At 50.3% G+C, this 16,499-nt stretch overlaps 3 protein-coding genes and 1 long non-coding RNA gene across 6 annotated transcripts; 2 read left to right on the forward strand and 2 right to left on the reverse strand.

The window, feature by feature from the left end:
- Positions 1-2: 2 nt before the first annotated feature.
- Positions 3-5,503, reverse strand: Lysmd1 (LysM domain containing 1). The gene is made up of 3 exons (XM_005084283.4): positions 5,309-5,503; positions 1,446-1,804; positions 3-1,086 (listed from the first exon to the last, which is right to left on the reverse strand). Exons 1-3 carry the CDS (start codon positions 5,486-5,488, stop codon positions 948-950), a joined length of 678 nt encoding a protein of 225 aa, XP_005084340.1. The 5' UTR covers positions 5,489-5,503; the 3' UTR covers positions 3-947.
- Positions 953-1,718, forward strand: LOC121142406. The gene is made up of 3 exons (XR_005879423.1): positions 953-1,081; positions 1,236-1,344; positions 1,466-1,718. It is a non-coding gene; the product is annotated as an uncharacterized LOC121142406 (long non-coding RNA).
- Positions 5,504-5,970: 467 nt separating the features above from the next.
- On the forward strand, positions 5,971-9,216 carry Scnm1 (sodium channel modifier 1). 2 transcript variants are annotated; one of them, XM_013123816.3, is made up of 7 exons: positions 5,971-6,090; positions 6,830-6,900; positions 7,146-7,234; positions 7,344-7,438; positions 7,547-7,635; positions 8,574-8,768; positions 9,052-9,216. In XM_013123816.3, exons 2-7 carry the CDS (start codon positions 6,884-6,886, stop codon positions 9,149-9,151), a joined length of 585 nt encoding a protein of 194 aa, XP_012979270.1. In that variant the 5' UTR covers positions 5,971-6,090; positions 6,830-6,883; the 3' UTR covers positions 9,152-9,216. The 2 variants fall into 2 exon arrangements, with proteins under 2 accessions (XP_012979270.1, XP_005084342.1); XM_005084285.4 differs by lacking the exon at positions 5,971-6,090 and adding an exon at positions 6,292-6,435.
- Positions 9,217-9,718: 502 nt separating this feature from the next.
- Tmod4 (tropomodulin 4) lies at positions 9,719-14,952 on the reverse strand. 2 transcript variants are annotated; one of them, XM_005084288.4, is made up of 11 exons: positions 14,877-14,952; positions 14,711-14,770; positions 13,605-13,767; positions 13,202-13,358; positions 12,492-12,608; positions 11,673-11,762; positions 11,408-11,538; positions 11,222-11,329; positions 10,718-10,861; positions 10,412-10,556; positions 9,719-9,832 (listed from the first exon to the last, which is right to left on the reverse strand). In XM_005084288.4, the coding sequence occupies exons 3-11, from the start codon at positions 13,725-13,727 to the stop codon at positions 9,810-9,812; spliced, it is 1,038 nt and encodes a 345-aa protein (XP_005084345.1). In that variant the 5' UTR covers positions 13,728-13,767; positions 14,711-14,770; positions 14,877-14,952; the 3' UTR covers positions 9,719-9,809. The 2 variants fall into 2 exon arrangements, with proteins under 2 accessions (XP_005084345.1, XP_021091092.1); XM_021235433.2 differs by lacking the exons at positions 14,711-14,770; positions 14,877-14,952 and adding an exon at positions 13,856-14,036.
- Positions 14,953-16,499: the final 1,547 nt, after the last annotated feature.

Here is a 16,499-nt window from a genome sequence, read left to right on the forward strand (position 1 = left end):
CACAGGGCTCACTGTTTAATCTCTAGCTCCGTACTCAGACTTGACAACATAGAAGGGTCTAGAAACAACACTCATCTCGTCGTTCCCCATTCCTGAACAGGAGTTGGGAGACTCCCAGTAGTACTGAGCTGCCATGCTTTCTTCAGCTTAAGGGACAAAAGACACCACTGTATGGCAGATCGGGGCTACAGATTACAGATAAATATGCCATGAGGAACAAGGCATAGGCAGGCTGGGGGCCTGTTCCACAGCTGCCTCCTCTGAACCCCACCACAGGCCAAGCAGAAGAGTGGAAGAAGGGGGAAGTGAGGACTGCAGGGCTCAGTCAGTGCCCTACCCCATGGCTTCTTCTCAGAGCCAAGGGCTGTAGAGAGTTACAGGGACTGCTCAGCTATGACCGAGCCCTATCCTTTACCTTGAGAGCGGGAAAAGACAGTGGGTGGGTTTCCCTGACTCTCCTGGCCTCTGTAACATGCTCGGCTAGGGAGGTGGGAAAGACAGGCAGCCAGCCCCACTCACCACCCTGGGTTCCCATCTCTTCAGTGATACAGAAATCACGTTTCTCAGTTAAGAGGAGGAAGGAGTTAGATCTAGCAAATAAATATTACTTCAATATAGCACCAAATAAATTAGGTAACATCATTAGAAACGGGGGGGGGCTCTGCTGTCCTGCTCTAACCCTGAAATGGTGAAAGGGACAGCAAGGGTGTAAAGGAGCCTTTGAATCTAAAGGACAACTCTAGATTCAGAACTGGGAAGAGCTCTGTTCCCATGCCCTGCTCTTGCCAGAAAGTGTCCCCAGCTGAGGAAGTCTTGACCAAAAGGCTGGGCAAGATGTCTGGAGAGGAGGGAGGCAGTCTGGGAAGCTCTGCTCGAGCCTCAGCTCAGGCCCCTCTCCCCTCAGCTGCTCCTTCAGCATCCTGCATCTCATCAGCTCTGGAAACTGATCAGAGTTTGAAGATTTCATCTTCCTGATCCCGCAATGTCTGGGTCCGAGAGGTCCGGGTCAGTGGCACGGGACCGAGGACTGCTCGCTGCTGCATCCTAGGGGAGCTGAGGTGGAGCTCTGCACCCTCCTCAGGTAACCTGCAGGCAAGCAAAGGAGGAGAGCGCAGTGAGCCAAGCACCTGGGCATGGACCACGTGGGAAGGTGCAGGGGACTGCCTTCCTTTGTTTTGAGAGGTGGCGGAGTCTCAGTGTCTTCCGGGAAACTGCTTGTCCTAACCCTGCTGCAGGTAGCGAGACCCGTGAGGACACGGACTCCACCGAACCTATTTTCCCACTGCCTCCCCCGTTCTGGTGCCACCGGCTCTGCCCAGGGTCTTGGGAAATACGGGGAGAAAGGTATCCTCTGGCTTCCTCAGGCACCTTGGTTACTCCTCAGTTTGTGATTCGATACAAGAAGGGGTCTGTGTGAGGACTGACAGGGACAGCTGGAGACTCACCCACTTTCCCCTTTCCTCAGCTTCTGGGCAGCAGCCTTCTTGGACAAGCTGATCTGTGAGTCGAGTTTCTTAAGGAAATCGGAGGCAGAAAGGTCATGCGTGGGTGTGGAGGTTCCCTGGTGAGGCGGAAGGGCTTCGCCGTTGGCGCGGCCTGAACCTGGCTCTTGACTCTTCTTCGATGAATGTGAACCAACGCCATCCCTACTTGCTTGTACCCCTTCCTCCCCATCATCTTCCTCCTCAGAATCCAAGCCATTAAATAGGTCTCTGGGCTCTGTCAGGATGGGGATGTAGAGCGTTTTCTTCAGGAAGATGGAGTCGTTAGTATAAAGGCGATTTGTACGCTTAATCTGTTCCATCTTCAAAAAAAAAAAAACACCCAAAATTAATGACTGCCAGTAAAATCCACCAATCTTAGACAGCACTCAAGCCTTTTATCTTCTTTTTTACTGTGTAGGCCAGGCTAATTTCAAAACAAGCCTGGCTCAGGATCTTAAAGACTGTACTGTAGGTGTGTGTGGGGGGGGCACGTGCATTTGAGTGGGACCCAGAGGCTGCTGCGCCATGATTTACGGTTGTTTACCAACTGAGCCGTTTTCCTAGGCCATCAACTCAAACTTTTTAAGTATTTGTACAATTTTATTTGACTCCGTAACAAACTAGCTAAACGATAAAGGGCTGACATTAATCTTGTTTTATAGTTTTCATGTTTTCTATTCTTAGGTCACCTTCACATTTTTAAAAATTATTGAGTCAGAAAACAAAAAGAAAAAAGCCTGGCATTGGTGGCGCACGCCTTTAATCCCAGCACTCGGGAGGCAGAGGCAGGCGGATCTCTGAGAGTTCGAGACCAGCCTGGTCTACAAGAGCTAGTTCCAGGACAGCCTCCAAAGCCACAGAGAAACCCTATCTCGAACAACAAAAACAAACAAACAAACAAACAAAAAAGAAAACAAAAAGAAAAACAACCTACACCCTTTCATTTATTTAGAAGCTACCAAAACAGGAGTAGTGGCATAAGCATGTAGTCCCAGTCCTCTGGAGGGAGACGCAGGAAGATCTTGAGTTCAAGGCCATTTTTTGGTTAAACGAGATTGAGGCTAGCTTGGGTTCCATGAGACTTTGTCTCAAACAAAACAAAACAAGCTACCAGTGTTTAAAGTCTTAATAATTAAAGCTGTGGGGCTGGAGACCTGGCTTAGTGGTTAAGAGCACTCATTGCTTCTGCAATTCCCAGCACCCACACAGCGGCTCACAGCCATCTGTAACTCTGGTTCCTGGTGACCCGATGCACCAAGCAACCCATGGCACACAGACATAAATGAGAGCAAGACACTAAAAGTAAACTTACAACAATAAACCTGAGCTGGGTATGGTAGAACATATTTTCCTCCTCTGGTTTTTTGAGACCGGGTTTCTCTGTGTGGTTCTGGCTGTTCTAGAACTTGGGGTATAGACCAGGCTGGCTTCGAACTCAGAGATCCTTCTGCCTCAACCTCCAGAGGACTGGGCTCAAAGGCGTGCACATCTTTAATCTCAGCACTTGGAAAGCAGAGGCAGGCAGATCTCTGAGTGTGGAGCTAAGGAAGCTACATAGTGAGACCCTACCTAATAATAAAATAAATCAATCTGAATGGGGCTATAGTTGCAGCACCATGGTACAGTGCTTGCCTAGCGTGTGCAAAGTCCTAGGTTAGGTCCCTAGCAGACCTCCAACAATTAATAAACATAAAATCTCACATGTTCTCATATGCTTGCCCACTAACACCACACTGAATAGTTCTCATCTGGGGTGATTGTTCAGTCTAAGTGCTCTTCCTCTTTCGTGTGCACACATCTTTCTCTTGACATCTGGAAGAGGGAATCTGATTAACGCTCTAGCTGGCTAGCAACTCCCCATGGCTCTGTACTAGCCCACCACAAAGTGCCTAGCTTTCTGTCTCCTGCGGTCCAACACCGCAGCTCACCAGTGCCCTCCGTCTTGCTATGCGGGTACCTGGCCTGGAATCCCTCTGCCCAGGCATCCTAATGGCTGAGATCGTAGGTCTGTGCCACCAAGCCTGGCTTTCAAACACTCCCTCTCCCCCAGGGTTTTTCTATGTAACAGCCTGTCCTGAAACTCACTCTATAGACTGGGCTGGCCTCGAACTCACAGAGATCCGCCTGCCTCTGCCGCCCGAGTCCTGGGACTAAAGGCCTGCGCCACCACACCAGGCAGCTTTCAGAAACCTTTTAAACTTCGGTGTCACTGAGACTATGCCAGGATTTGGAGACATAAAGTTGAAAGGAAATTCTTTCTGCTCTTAAAGAGTTTTTAGACTGCAGGAAGACAAGGAGATAAACATCTGGGCTCACACATCTGCAGAAGGGAGCACAGAGGGGAAAGTTCCTAAGTCTGCAAGGCCCATATGACGGCACTCCTAAAACCGAGCCCTGAGTGCCTTGCTCGAACTCCTCAGCTAAGACACAAGAACACTTTAAGTTCCAGGCCAATTTAGGCTACACACTGACATACTGACTAGAAAATCCAGCCTGCCATCAGGGTAACACACACCTTTAATCCCAGCACTCAAGAGGCACGTGGATCTCTGTGAGTTTGAGGCCAGCCTGTCTACAGAGGAGTTCCAGGACAGGCTCCAAAGCTACAGAGAAATACTGTCTCAAAAAACAAAACGTGCCAGGCGTTGGTGGCGCACGCCTTTAATCCCAGCACTTGGGAGGCAGAGGCAGGCGGATCTCTGTGAGTTCGAGGCCAGCCTGGTCTACAAGAGCTAGTGCCAGGACAGCCTCCAAAGCCACAGAGAAACCCTGTCTCGAGAAAAAAAAAAAAAGTAACAAAAAAAGAACAAAGAAAATCCACCCTCCCCCCACAAATCAACTAATACCCACTCTCAGATTCCAAACAAAAATTAATAGTTCCTGATTTCCCACCCCTTGTGAATATTTCTACATAACCATTTTATTCTCTATTCCTGATGAGAATTTAAACTACATGAGCACACCAATATACCTTTATGCTTTACCTCCAGGAAGGGTTACTATAATGCTTTAAGTGCAGCAAGCATGGAAATCTGTCTAAATTCAACATCTGTTTGTAAGTGCTAAAGCAGGATATAGCGGGGAAGGCTACAACGTTAATTTTAGGACCATCAAACTTCTCCTGGGTGTGAGCAGGAGAGCTCGATGTCTGCAGAGGGCACTTGTGTTGTGCCTCGAAGGAAAGAAAGCACAGCCCTGGAGAGGAAAGAAGATGTAGGAACAGGCACTTCAGGGACCCTAAAGGCAGCCCTCCCTGCGTGTAAATGTTTAGCCGCTTTCAGTTTCGTTGTGCGTGGCTAACAGGAGGGGACTTAGAGTCAGACAGACCGATCAGAAACCTTACTCTGACACTCAAGTTATTTGACCTTGATCAAACTGGTTATCCCTCTTAAGGCTCACGTTGATAGGGGCACAAAGTCCAAATAGGTTAATGGCTATAACCCCACCCCTGAGTCCAACCCACTCCAAGGAGCTGCTCCTCCCTCTGGGATAGCAGGGCAGGTCTGTCGGTGTAGCCAGCGCTACATTGAGAAGTGAAAACAAGACAAAGCAGAGAGCACAGTATAGTTAATATAATGTCACAGTATAGTTAATATAATGTCACAGTACAGTTAATATAACGTCACAGTACAGTTAATATAATGTCACAGTACAGTTAATATAACGTCACAGTATAGTTAATATAATGTCAGAGTATAGTTAATATAACGTCACAGTATAGTTAATATAACGTCAGGGAAGGCCGCTTAGCGGACCACCCACTTTCTCCTGGGGACTAAATCTCTCCTGAAGGATCATCATACCCCAACCCTGGGAAGACTCACCGTCACCCCGTATTTGAGTGCTAGTCCAGCCAGGGTGTCTCCAGGCTCCAGCTGATGCTCCAAGCGTCTCTCCCTCACCGGGGAGCACGATGATTGGACCAGGCTTCCATAAGAACGAGCGCGGCTCCCATGCAACAGCGCTGACCCCCCAAGTGGGGGCTGTCTAGAGGGAGAAGCCATCTCAAGATGCCAAGATCTAGGGTCACAACTGCGGAAAGTCCGGCTAAGTGACCAACAGTGAGGGCCGAACCCCAGGAATGGAGAGATAGTCTAGGAATTCCTTTTCACTGGTCTCTTTAGCTCTCGAGAGACTACATCGGTCCTCCTCTTGCTGCTGCTTACTGAGGGTGGGGTCACAGTCCGTAGCCTAAGAAGGCTGCCGGGCCGGTTACATGTCTCCTCCCTCAAGCCCCTTACCATAAATACCTTCCCCGAGTTGTCAGTCGCTGACCCCTTCGACTTTCGACGCCCTCTCCCCAACTCCTTGCAAGCCTGATCTCCGGCCTTTGAACCCCAGACACGCTCCCCTCAGTGTGTCCCCACCTCCCGCAGCCGGGCCGCCGGGAGCCCCCTCATCCTCTCTGCTCCGAATCAGGCCCCCCCAGGCCGACTGTGGCTGTGGGCTTGAGTGAGGACGGCGAGAGTTGACAGCGTGCAGTCCCCTGAGCTCCCCGAAGGCTCGCTGCACATCAGGAGGGTCCCACCCTGGAGCGCCGGCTCCACATACAGGTTCTCGGTCTCCAAACACCTGGACCCTTCGAGACGCGAGTGCCTGTACTCAGGTGAGCGGTAAGGTCGTTTAAAAACAAAAAAAATAGGAAAACAACTAAAAGACTTCATTTCCCAAAAGGCACAGCGTTCTCAGGGCATCATAGGAAATGCAGGCCCCCTCAGGGCTCTGGAGGCGGGACTTCCGGCTCGCGCGTTGCATGCGTGAGACGCATCCCCGGAAGTAAAGACTCAACCAGAAAAAGACCGGAAGCAGGGAAAGAGATAACCTACTCTTCCTACGGTGGCCTGAAGGAGAGGCGAAGTAGGCGTAGAAGAATTTATTATTTTTAAGACTCACAGTCGCGATGTCTTTCAAGAGGGAAGGTGACGACTGGAGTCAGCTCAATGTGCTCAAAGTAAGCCCTAGTGAGAGTCTGCCCACGAGCCGTGGTGGCGCACGCTTTTAATCCCAGCACTTGGGAGGCAAAAGCTGGTGTATCTCTGTTGGGTGTGTATCTCTGGTTCGAGGCCAGCCTGGTCTACACAGCCAGCTCTAGAACAGTCAAGGCTACACAAAGAAACCCTGTCTCGAAAAATCAGAGAAACAGAAAGAGGGAGAGCCCAGCTTCAGTCGCGCTTTGTTTGTTTTGTTTTGTTGCTCTGGCGACATCTGGGGGATGGGATTTAGGGGACCAGAACTGAGTGGTGCCTCCTTCTTCTGCCCTATGATCTGTCCCATTTGACTCTCCATCCCTATTATTTCTTTTCACCCACCCCACATATCCGTTTCTCCTGTCCTGCTCTCGGCAGAAACGAAGAGTTGGAGACTTGCTGGCCAGTTACATCCCGGAGGACGAGGCGCTGATGCTGCGGGATGGACGGTGAGAGCCAAGCGTGGATCAAGCCTGGGGATTTGCGATCAGAGGCTCAACAAACTTTAGTTTCTAAGGAGATCAGGCGTATACTACATTCTTTGGTTGGAAGTGAAGATTGGAAGAGGTGGAGATCGGGAGACCGGGGCGTTGGTGGTCTGCTTTGACGGGCGTAGCCCCTACTCTAGTAGGAACACCCCAACTGCCGGCTCTGGAACACATACGGCTTTATCATTCCCTTCTCTTTTCCCTAGCTTTGCCTGTGCTATCTGCCCGCATCGACCAGTACTGGACACCCTGGCCATGCTGACTGCCCACCGTGCAGGCAAGAAGCATCTATCCAGTAAGTATAGGAGGAGGAGGGGAGCCGAGGAACGATAGAGAATAAACTCTTGACATTTTGGCAGACCACTTGGTGTTGTGCTTTGCATTCCCTTTGCTTTTCTTCTCAGGTTTGAAGCTTTTCTATGGCAAAAAGCAATCAGGCAAGAAAACAGAGCAAAACCCAAGACAGCAGAACGAATTGAAGACAGAAAGTAAAGCTGAGGTGGGAGATCTGGTCCAGTGTTGTTCAGGCCGGGGTGTGCGGCATGCCACGGGCTGGAAGGGGCTTGTGCCTGACAACTCTGACTGTGTTTCTTCTCTCCATAAACAGGCACCTTTGCTAACCCAGACCCGATTAATCACCCAGAATGCTCTGCATAGAGCTCCCCACTATAACAGTTGCTGCCGGCGGAAGCACAGGTCTGTGGAGGAGGAAAGCCAGAAGTGGAAAAGGGTAGAAGGAAAAATGGCTCTAAAGTTACTGCTCTCCAGATGTTGTTTAGAGAAATGAGCCGGGCGGTGGTGGTGCACACCTTTAATGCCAGCACTCGGGAGGCAGAGGCAGGCAGTCTCTGTGAGTTTGAGGCCAGCCTGGTCTACAGAGCGAATTCCAGGACAGGCTCCAAAGCCACAGAGAAACCCTGTCTCAGAAAACCAACCAACCAACCAAACAAACAAAAAAATCCTGTTATCTTGAAAAAAGAAAATAATGCAAAAACAAAACAAAAAAAAACAGTAACATTACTGCTGGATGGTGGCACATGCCTTTAACCCTAGCATTCCAGAAACAAGGCTGGTAATGCCGGCAAGGGCTACAGAAGGAAAAAAAATAGTAACATTATTTGGGCGTGGTGGTACACTTTTTCCTTTATTTGTTATTGAGAGAGGATCTCCCTTTGTAGCTCTGGCTGTCCAGGGTGGCCTCAAACTCACAAAAACCTGTCTGCCTCTGCCCCTCAAGTGCTGCAGATACCTGGTTATGGAAAATCTTGAGACAAAAACTTAGATATATCAAGCTGGCTTTTCTCCTGTCCTAATTCCAAATCTTTCATATGTAGAATATTTAAGATCTTACAGAAATCAAGCCGGGTGTGGCAGTGCACACCTTTAACCCCAATGCTCAGGAGGCAGAGGCAGGAGGCTCTCTGTAAACTTGAGGACAGCCTCATCTACCTAGTGAGTTCCAGGTCTACCATATGTACATTGTGAGACCTGTACCCTGTCTCCAAAAAACAGACAAACAAACCTCAGGAACTCAGCTTAGGAAACACTGCTCTTCGGTCTTCGGGCGTGGGAGGCACAGGAAGCTGCCCCTTTCCTTCTTTGCATTAAACAGGCTTGGGTTCTTTTCTCCCCAGACCAGAGGCCCCCACTCCCTCTGCCTCCAGTTCTCCTTTGCCAGCCCCAGAGGTTGGACTCCAGAATGCAAAGATCAGTAGGGAACCTGAGACTAAGGCGGGATCACATGCCAAAGAGTCATCAGCTCTCCTGGCCTCTGCACCCATGAGCCCCACAAAACGACGAGTCCTGAACCATTACCTTACCCTCCGAAGGTTAGTCTGCCGGGTCACATTCCTCGGGTCTCTTTCGTTTTTGCCCAACCTGACTTTTTTCAAACCAACCCAACTGTTTTTTTCTTGTCACCAGTAACTTTTTTTCTTAATTACATTTATTTATTTATTTATATAGGGCCACACTTGTGTAAGTCAGAGGACAACTTACAGGGGTTGGTCCTTTTTTCTACCCTGCGGGTCCTGGGGATGGAACCCAGCACCACAAACCTTTTTCCTAAAACTCTTCCCTGACCAGTTGTTTTTTTTTCTCTGATGATTCCAGCTCTGGATGGATCCCAGATGGACAAGGTCGATGGATAAAAGATGAAAATGTTGAATTTGACTCGGATGAGGAAGAGCCCCCTGACCTCCCCTTGGACTAATAACCCTCTCCCCATTTGCTCCACAAATAAACTACAGTGGGTCGTGGGAGCCTAGTAACCCTCCAGCCAGGTTCCCTGTTCAGTCCTAAGGTTTCAAATGTGGTCATTCTCAGCCTGGCCACTCCTTTCCTGCAGTGTCCACGGCTCCCCACACTCCTGACCCTCCCCCCACCTCCTGCCAGAGCCTTGCCAAGAGTCAGCCGCATTCAGCCCGGCGCCCTATTAATAAGTCTGTCAGAAAGAGGTCTCTGCCCTTCATGTTCTCTGACTCCTTCCCCACCTCCACGCGAGGCCTTTCTCTTCAGATCACTGTGGGCTGCCAATGGGCACTGAGGGGCTCTGGCCACCTCTCCAAAGCGGACTGAGGCCAAGTACCCTGTGAAGAGGCTAAAGTCTTTGGCAGATTTATGGGGAACACAAGGGACAGAGCCCCCCTTCCTCCTAGTAACCTGAACCTCCCTGCCTGCTGATCCCCAGAGTATAAATAATCCCTTGATGAACTGGCAGTAACCCTTGAGGGGTAGCGCCAAGATTCCCACCCCAACCCAAGGAAGGAGACAGGCGGCGTGAACAAAAGGGATTTTATTTACAGGAAATGGGAGAGATGAGGATTTGTGTGTCCAGGCCTCTGTCTCTTGCTGGTAAAGGACTGGTGATGTTATCTCTTCTTTTGCTGGCGGCCTGTAAAAGAAGAATGGTGAGCACAGCTCCATCTCTCCTCTTGGCCAGGGCGTGTTTCTCTCTCCCTTTCCTTAGGCAGATTTGTAAACCGCTGCCTCATGCCACCTGATGGGTCTGTCCCATGGTAACCACAAAATCAAGAATCCATACTGGGGGGGCTGGAGAGATGGCTCAGCGATTAAGAGCACTAGCTGCTCTTCCAAAGGACCTAGGACCTGGGTTCAATTCCTAGCACCCACATGGCAGCTCACAACTGTATCTCCTGTTCCAGGGGATCCAACACCCTCACACAGACATATATGCAAACAAAACATCAATGTACATTAGAAATATAAATAAATTAAAAAAAAAGAATCCACACTGGAAAATAAATGGACCGTGTCTCTGGGAGGTGCGGTCACGCCAAGCTTCCATCCCTTCTCTGCAGATGTGTACTGGACAAAGAAAGACTTTTGTATCTGTTTCCCTGTTCATTCAGCTCCACAAGTGTTTGCCAGCCACAAGTATTTATCGCTCAGTCTGTTTTCAGGAATATCTACCAACCTCAGCGTTTGCCTTCTCCACATGGGGTCTACTTACGGAGCTCATTGTTCCGCGTCATGGCCTGGGCTGCCCGAGCTCGTGGTCCTTGTTGTGTAAAGTGGTACCCAAAGCGGACAATGGAGGGACACTGCTCTAGCACAGTGGCCATTTCCATCTCCACGGCATCACCAGGCCACTGGCGCTGAGGACAGAGAGGTAAAAGCTATCAGATACGTATGGTTGTTCGCCATCCCAGCCCATGGACCTCTGGGAGGTTCCGCGCTTGTTTCTGTAGAGTTAGTGGAGAGAGTGCTGGCTGCCCAGGCTGTTAGCTAAAGGAAGCCCCGGGAAAGGAGTGCTGACCTGGTTATCTACACGGAGCTCGGTGAGAGTGGCGTTTTCCCGAACTGCCCTCAGAACAGCCATGAGCCCTGTGCTGCTGATGAAGTTGGACTCAATGTTCAGGCTCTGGAGACTACGGTTCTCACGCAACATGTCAGCCACCGCCTGGGTGGTAGGGACTTGTGTTAGGGTTAGGGACACTTTCATAGGTGACCGAGGAGCAGAGTGGGAGCAGGAGGGAAACAGCCCGGTTCGTATGAGGCAGGAGGAGTCGGGATTGGGGAGCGGGTAAAAGCATGGAGATTAAGGTGACTGGTGGGACTGAGGGTGTTAGAGAAGGTTGTTGGGGGCGGGGGTGATGCCTTTGCGACTTCAGAGTTGTGAGCCAGAGGAGTAAGGGTGCAGATCTCTGAGGGCTGCCATAGAAATCGTGGGGGGAACAGCACCCCCTAGTGTGACCCATAAAGACAGCCCTCACCAGGGGTGCATGACAGGAAGAGGACTAAGGATGTCAGCCAGCCTTACATTGGCGATGGGGTCACCACTCTTTGTGGCCACCAGACTGAAGCTCCGGACATAGGTATTAGTCTTCATTGCTTCACATAAGTCACTTAGCACAGGTACCGGGATGTCCTAGGGAGCACAGGGTGATGGACTAAAGACTCTGGCAGTTATCCTGACACTGTCAGGACGGGGGGGGGGGGCAAATACCTGCATGTTATTGAGGTTCACGTCCTCCAGCTCCTTGTCATTGCTTCGCACTCTCTTTAGCATCTCCTCGATGTTTGTGGGGTTCGGGGGTTCATCTGGTACTGGCTTATACTTGTCGGGCTGTACCACACCTGACGGGGATACGAGCAGAGGGAGAACCCCAACATATCCCCATCACATCTCCATGCACCTTGTCCGGCACTTGGCTGCTGGCCTGCCTGTGCCGAGCTCTAGGGGTGGGGGCGGGCGCTTCCCCAGCACTCACTGCTGATGCCTTCAGTGTTGCAGATTTCCCCACTGCAGATGGCATCGTAGTATTGCTTGTTGCTCATCAGTGTGTACATGCCCAGGATTGCTGGTGAGGGTAAACAGAGGGACACAAGAGTTAAGGTGCCTGTGCCAAGCCTGCCTCATGCCTGTCTCTCCTGCAGCGGTTTTACAGCCTGACCTGTCTTCCACTCCTGCAGAGTTTCTCACCCTCCCTCAGCTCTGGGAGTCTCTTCTCTTCTAAAACATGACAGGGCTCAGGGAAGGCCCTTGGGGAGTCACTAGAGGGTGAGGACCATCTGCAGAGAAGATCCTCTGTGGGGTTAGCCAGAACAGTTCCATTTTCATTTACCTTCACAACATCTGTTAAGTTGCTCTTGATATTAACTTATGAAATTAAAAAAAAGAAAAGAAAAGCTAAAGAACACTGCCTTGAGAGCTGGGCATTGGTGGAACACATCTTTAATTCCAGCACTCAGGAGGTTGAGGCTAGCCTGGTCTACAGAGCGAGTTCCAGGCCAGGCTAAAAAGTAATACCAAGAAACCCTGTCTTCAAAACAACAACAACAACAAAAAACAAAAACCACTGCCTTGGTGGCACAGGCCTTTAATTCCAGCACTCGGGAGGGAGAGGCAGGCGGATCTCCGTGAGTTTGAAGCTAGCCTAGTCTACAGAGTGAGTTCCAGGCCAGGCTAAAAAGCAATACAGAGAAACCCTGTCGTCTGTGTCCTAGCTCAGGCCTTCTAGTCCTATGTCAAGACAAAGATGCCGCAAGCCCCATGCTCCCGCCTTCCTCAGCATCCCGCAGCTGCCCACCTGCAATGTCACACATCTCGGCATCTGTAGCATGGGACAGTGCCTCCTCCAGCTCGGGCTCCAGCGTGATCTGTTCCTCTGCTGGGATTTCTCTCTTGGGCTGAATATAGGGCTTGCCTGGTAAGAGATGAGGGCATTCAGGTACAGGGAATTGCTTCCAGGATGGCAGCCTCTGCCTTCCTTTCCTTCTCTGTGTGGGGTCAGACTGGAGCCTGAATTCTCTACAAGCACAGGGCTCTGTCAGTCCTCTCCTCTCCTAGGAAAACTGGAGTACAGGCTGGTTAGGTGACATGTGTCTGTAACCTCAGCATTTGGCAAGCTGAACTGGTAGGACCGATAGCTCACGGCTAACCTGGGCTATACAATGAGACCCTATCTCAAAATTTTAAAAAACTGAAGCTAGGTGATGGTGGTACATGCCTTTAATCCCAGCACTCAAGAGGCAGAGGATCTCTGTGAGTTCGAGGTCAGGCTGGTCTACAGAGTGAGTTAAAAGACAGCCAGGGCTGTTACACAGAGAAATCCTGTCTCAAAAAAAAAATTAAAACTCAAAAAAACAAAATAAAAATATATCAACGAGAACTAGCATCCAGCTGTCTGGAACCTGAGTCCTTGACAGATAGCTGCCTGAAGTGGGGAGGGAAGCTAACAGGGAGTGCAAGAGACAGCCATTTGGCTTATGAAGGGCATAGATGTTAGGGCGCCCATACCCTTCTTCTCGCCAGTGAAGGGCACCAAGTCATCACGCTCCTTGACTTCTAGTGCCTGTTGCTCCAGGTACTGCAGCAGGGCATCTCGGTCTAGTGGCCCTGTTGGACTCTTCTTTGTCTGGTCACGCTGTCTCAGTCCAGCTGGCAGGAGCATATTCTTAGGGATGAGTTTTGGGGAACAAATCAGGCACTCTCGAGACACCTTTTCCCTGGTCCTTTTGGGGTTCCAGATTCTGTCTGGAGCCCTGTTCTCCGCCACCCAGTACCCCTATCTTTCCCGAGTGCGCAGGGATGCCCTGACCCCTGTGTTGCTTCCTTACCTCAGGCCGGGGTCTCAACCCCGCAGTGTCCCCTCCTTCCCGCATATGTAGGAATGTCCCAGTCCCCGTGCCGGTGCCCCTACCTCAGGGTCCATTTCCTGTAGCTCACAGTCCAGCTGTTCTAGCTCCTCAGGGCTCAAGGTCCTTAGGATTTCATCTTCATCTATGTCTCTGTATTTCTCCAGTTCCTTTTGATAGGATGACATGGTGGCCCCTACCCTCTCCCCACTCTGTGACACTCACAGCCTGGGGGTGGGGGGATGGGAAAAGTTATTGGACACGGACACTGCAGACACAAGAAGTCTAGCCATGGTTAGAACGCTGAACTAGATACCTCGGAGGCCAGAGTCCACCGGGGGCGGAAAGATTAGACTGTTCACTGTTATAATTTCCTTCCCTGGTCCTGCACTTTCCAGTCATTCTGGATGGGGATTCTGAGCTCCAGACTGGGTCTGTCTGCCCTCTGTGATGGAGAAATCCGGGCAGCACCCTCCCCTACAACTTTATCCGACAGTGTCTCTTGCCTTAACACAGCTGCTGGGGGCCCTGCCAGTGCAGCTGGCCCCATGCCCAGTTCCTATTGAAAGGAGGGAGGGGGTGGCAGAGAGGGGAAATTCTGCCTCTCTTCCCCGCTACCCAGACCTCTTTTGAAACTGGGTAAGTAAGGAAAATTGGCTGGTTTGGAGTAGTGGCCTCTCATGCCACCCTCCTTTCCTCCTTGATTGTAAAGGACCAAGATCTCACTTTCTGTGTTGGCTAAAGTTCTAAATCGTAAGGGAAAGTAAGGCTTAGGAGCTGGGCACTTCCAGCCTGGGGGAAGGGCAATATGGCCTCAGAAGGCTCTCAGCTCCCATAATCTGTCACCAGAAAGGTGACACTAAAACACTGGGCAAAAAATGCCTTCTAAGTGGGGTAGTGGGATGATTAACTTGTACAATCTTTTACAGTGTGAAAAATGCACCCAAGCTCTACACACACATCATGCTTAATATGTAAGATGATCCCGAAAAGGAGACATGGCCAGCATAAACTGAACAGAGTCAAGACAGCAGTGGCAGAAACACACAGAGTGACAGAGACAAAGACAACGTGCTCTCTTTTTTCCTGGGGCCACTCTTCCCACCTCCCACCGGGTCCTCATCCCTGAGACCCTTCTTCCCACCTACCAGTCCCAATTGCCACCTCTCACCTCCCCTTGTCAGTTGGTCCGTCTGTTCTACCGGGGCACTGTCCGGTCAGCAGGAGGAGTCTGGTGCCGGGGGAGAGAGTGGGGGAACAGTGAGCTCAGCATTTTATTATTTTAGCTCTGGCCAGGTGGGGAGTGGTGGGAGATCACATATACACAGACCCCATACCTTGCCCGGCCCTGAGAGCCTCTAGTGGCCAGTATCGGCCACGACACCTCTTTTCCTACAAGCAGAGTCCTCCAGGGGAGAATCAGATGACTGGACGGTACCTGTTCCATTCAAAGCACTGAGTAGAAGGAAGGTGTTACACCAGTGTGGCTGGGCACCGTGATTCACACTGTATTCCTGCCACAGGGGAGGCTAGGCAGGGCTGCCACAAGATGGAGAGCAGCGTGAGCTACACAGCCCAAAGTCAACACGGGATGCATAGCAAACGTTTTTTAAAGGGGGGGGGTAGGAGAGAGATGGCTCAAGTAGTTATTTGCTGTGCAGTTGTAAGGACTGGGGTTGACATTCCAGCACCAACATAACAAGCCTGTCATCTCATACATGCCTGTAACCTGCTCCTGCCATCCAGAGACCAAAGGGCCCCACTGGGGGACTGCTGGCTTTTGATAACCTAGAAAGCATGACCCCAGGTTCAGGAAAAGACCCTTCATCAAAAGAATGGGTGGAATCACAGAAGACACTGGCTGGCCTCTTCATACGCACACCACCCCTGACACATGCATGTATACACACACACACACACACACACACACACACAGAAGACACTGGCTGGCCTCTGCATATGCACATCACCCCTGACACATGCATGTATACACACACACACACACACACACACACACACACACATACAGTCAGTGTAAGGATTTTGTTTTGGTATTTAACTTTAAAGAACGAATACTTTAGAATTACTTATGGACACCCCAGGTAGGTATAATAAAAATAAACACTAGCTTGAATAAAAGCATCTTTATGAAGCCTACTGTTTTGTATAATAAATATATACTAGGACAAAGCAGGAGCAGTGATTTGCACCTCCAGGCCCAGCACTGGGAAGGTTGAGGCTGAAGAACTGCTTGAGCCCAGAAGTCTGAAATTAGTCTGGACAATTTAGCAATAACTTGTGTTTAAATGTAAGAGTAAGAGCTGGGTGGCAGTGGTGCATGCTTTTAATACAAGCACTCAGGAGGCAGAGGCAGGTGAGTCTCTGTGAGGTCGAGGCCAGCCTGGTCTACAGAATAAGTTTCAGGACAGCAAGGACTGTTTTACAGAGAACCTCTGTCTCAACCCTACCCCCCAAAAATAAAAATAAGCTGGAGAGATGGCTCAGTGGTTAAGAGCATTGGCTGCTCTTCTCGAGGTCGAGTTCAATTCCCAACATGTACTTGGGCACGTGGTGTCTCACAAACCATCTGTAATGGGATATGACACCCAGAAAGACAGAACACTCATATACATGAAATAAATAAATCACTCAAAAGAAAAAAAAACCGGGTGATAGTGGTACATGCCTTTAATCCCAGCCCTTGGGAGGCAGGGTGGATCCGTGAGTTTGAGGCTAGCATGGTCCACAGTGCAAGTTCCAGGACAGCCAGGGCTACACAGAGAAATGTTGTGTGGTGGTTTGAAGGAAAATGCTTCCAAAGGGAGTGGCACTATTAGAAAGTGTGGCCTTATTGGAGTAGGTGTGGCCTTAGAGGAAGTGTGTTGCTGTGGATGCAGGCTTTGAGGTCTCACACATGCTCAAGCTTCGATCAGTGTGATACTCGGACCACTTCCTGTTGC

Source organism: Mesocricetus auratus, unplaced genomic scaffold, assembly GCF_017639785.1.
Source record: "Mesocricetus auratus isolate SY011 unplaced genomic scaffold, BCM_Maur_2.0 Super-Scaffold_100009, whole genome shotgun sequence".
Lineage (NCBI taxonomy): Eukaryota > Metazoa > Chordata > Mammalia > Rodentia > Cricetidae > Mesocricetus > Mesocricetus auratus.

What these genes read in the sequence shown, in the direction of transcription:
- Tmod4 (XM_005084288.4), bottom strand. Translation starts at nt 13,727, where the DNA reads ATGTCATCCTATCAAAAGGAACTGGAGAAATACAGAGACATAGATGAA. An exon ending in TACAGGAAATGGACCCTGAG is followed by an intron (nt 13,359 to 13,604) that starts GTAGGGGCACCG and finishes CTCATCCCTAAG; the next exon opens with AATATGCTCCTGCCAGCTGG. An exon ending in GACGCGGAACAATGAGCTCC is followed by an intron (nt 9,833 to 10,411) that starts GTAAGTAGACCC and finishes CTTCTTTTACAG; the next exon opens with GCCGCCAGCAAAAGAAGAGA.
- Lysmd1 (XM_005084283.4), bottom strand. Translation starts at nt 5,488, where the DNA reads ATGGCTTCTCCCTCTAGACAGCCCCCACTTGGGGGGTCAGCGCTGTTG. An exon ending in CACTCAAATACGGGGTGACG is followed by an intron (nt 1,805 to 5,308) that starts GTGAGTCTTCCC and finishes TTTTTTTTGAAG; the next exon opens with ATGGAACAGATTAAGCGTAC. An exon ending in CTGAGGAAAGGGGAAAGTGG is followed by an intron (nt 1,087 to 1,445) that starts GTGAGTCTCCAG and finishes GCTTGCCTGCAG; the next exon opens with GTTACCTGAGGAGGGTGCAG.
- Scnm1 (XM_005084285.4), top strand. Translation starts at nt 6,385, where the DNA reads ATGTCTTTCAAGAGGGAAGGTGACGACTGGAGTCAGCTCAATGTGCTC. An exon ending in GTCAGCTCAATGTGCTCAAA is followed by an intron (nt 6,436 to 6,829) that starts GTAAGCCCTAGT and finishes TGCTCTCGGCAG; the next exon opens with AAACGAAGAGTTGGAGACTT. An exon ending in CTGATGCTGCGGGATGGACG is followed by an intron (nt 6,901 to 7,145) that starts GTGAGAGCCAAG and finishes TCTTTTCCCTAG; the next exon opens with CTTTGCCTGTGCTATCTGCC.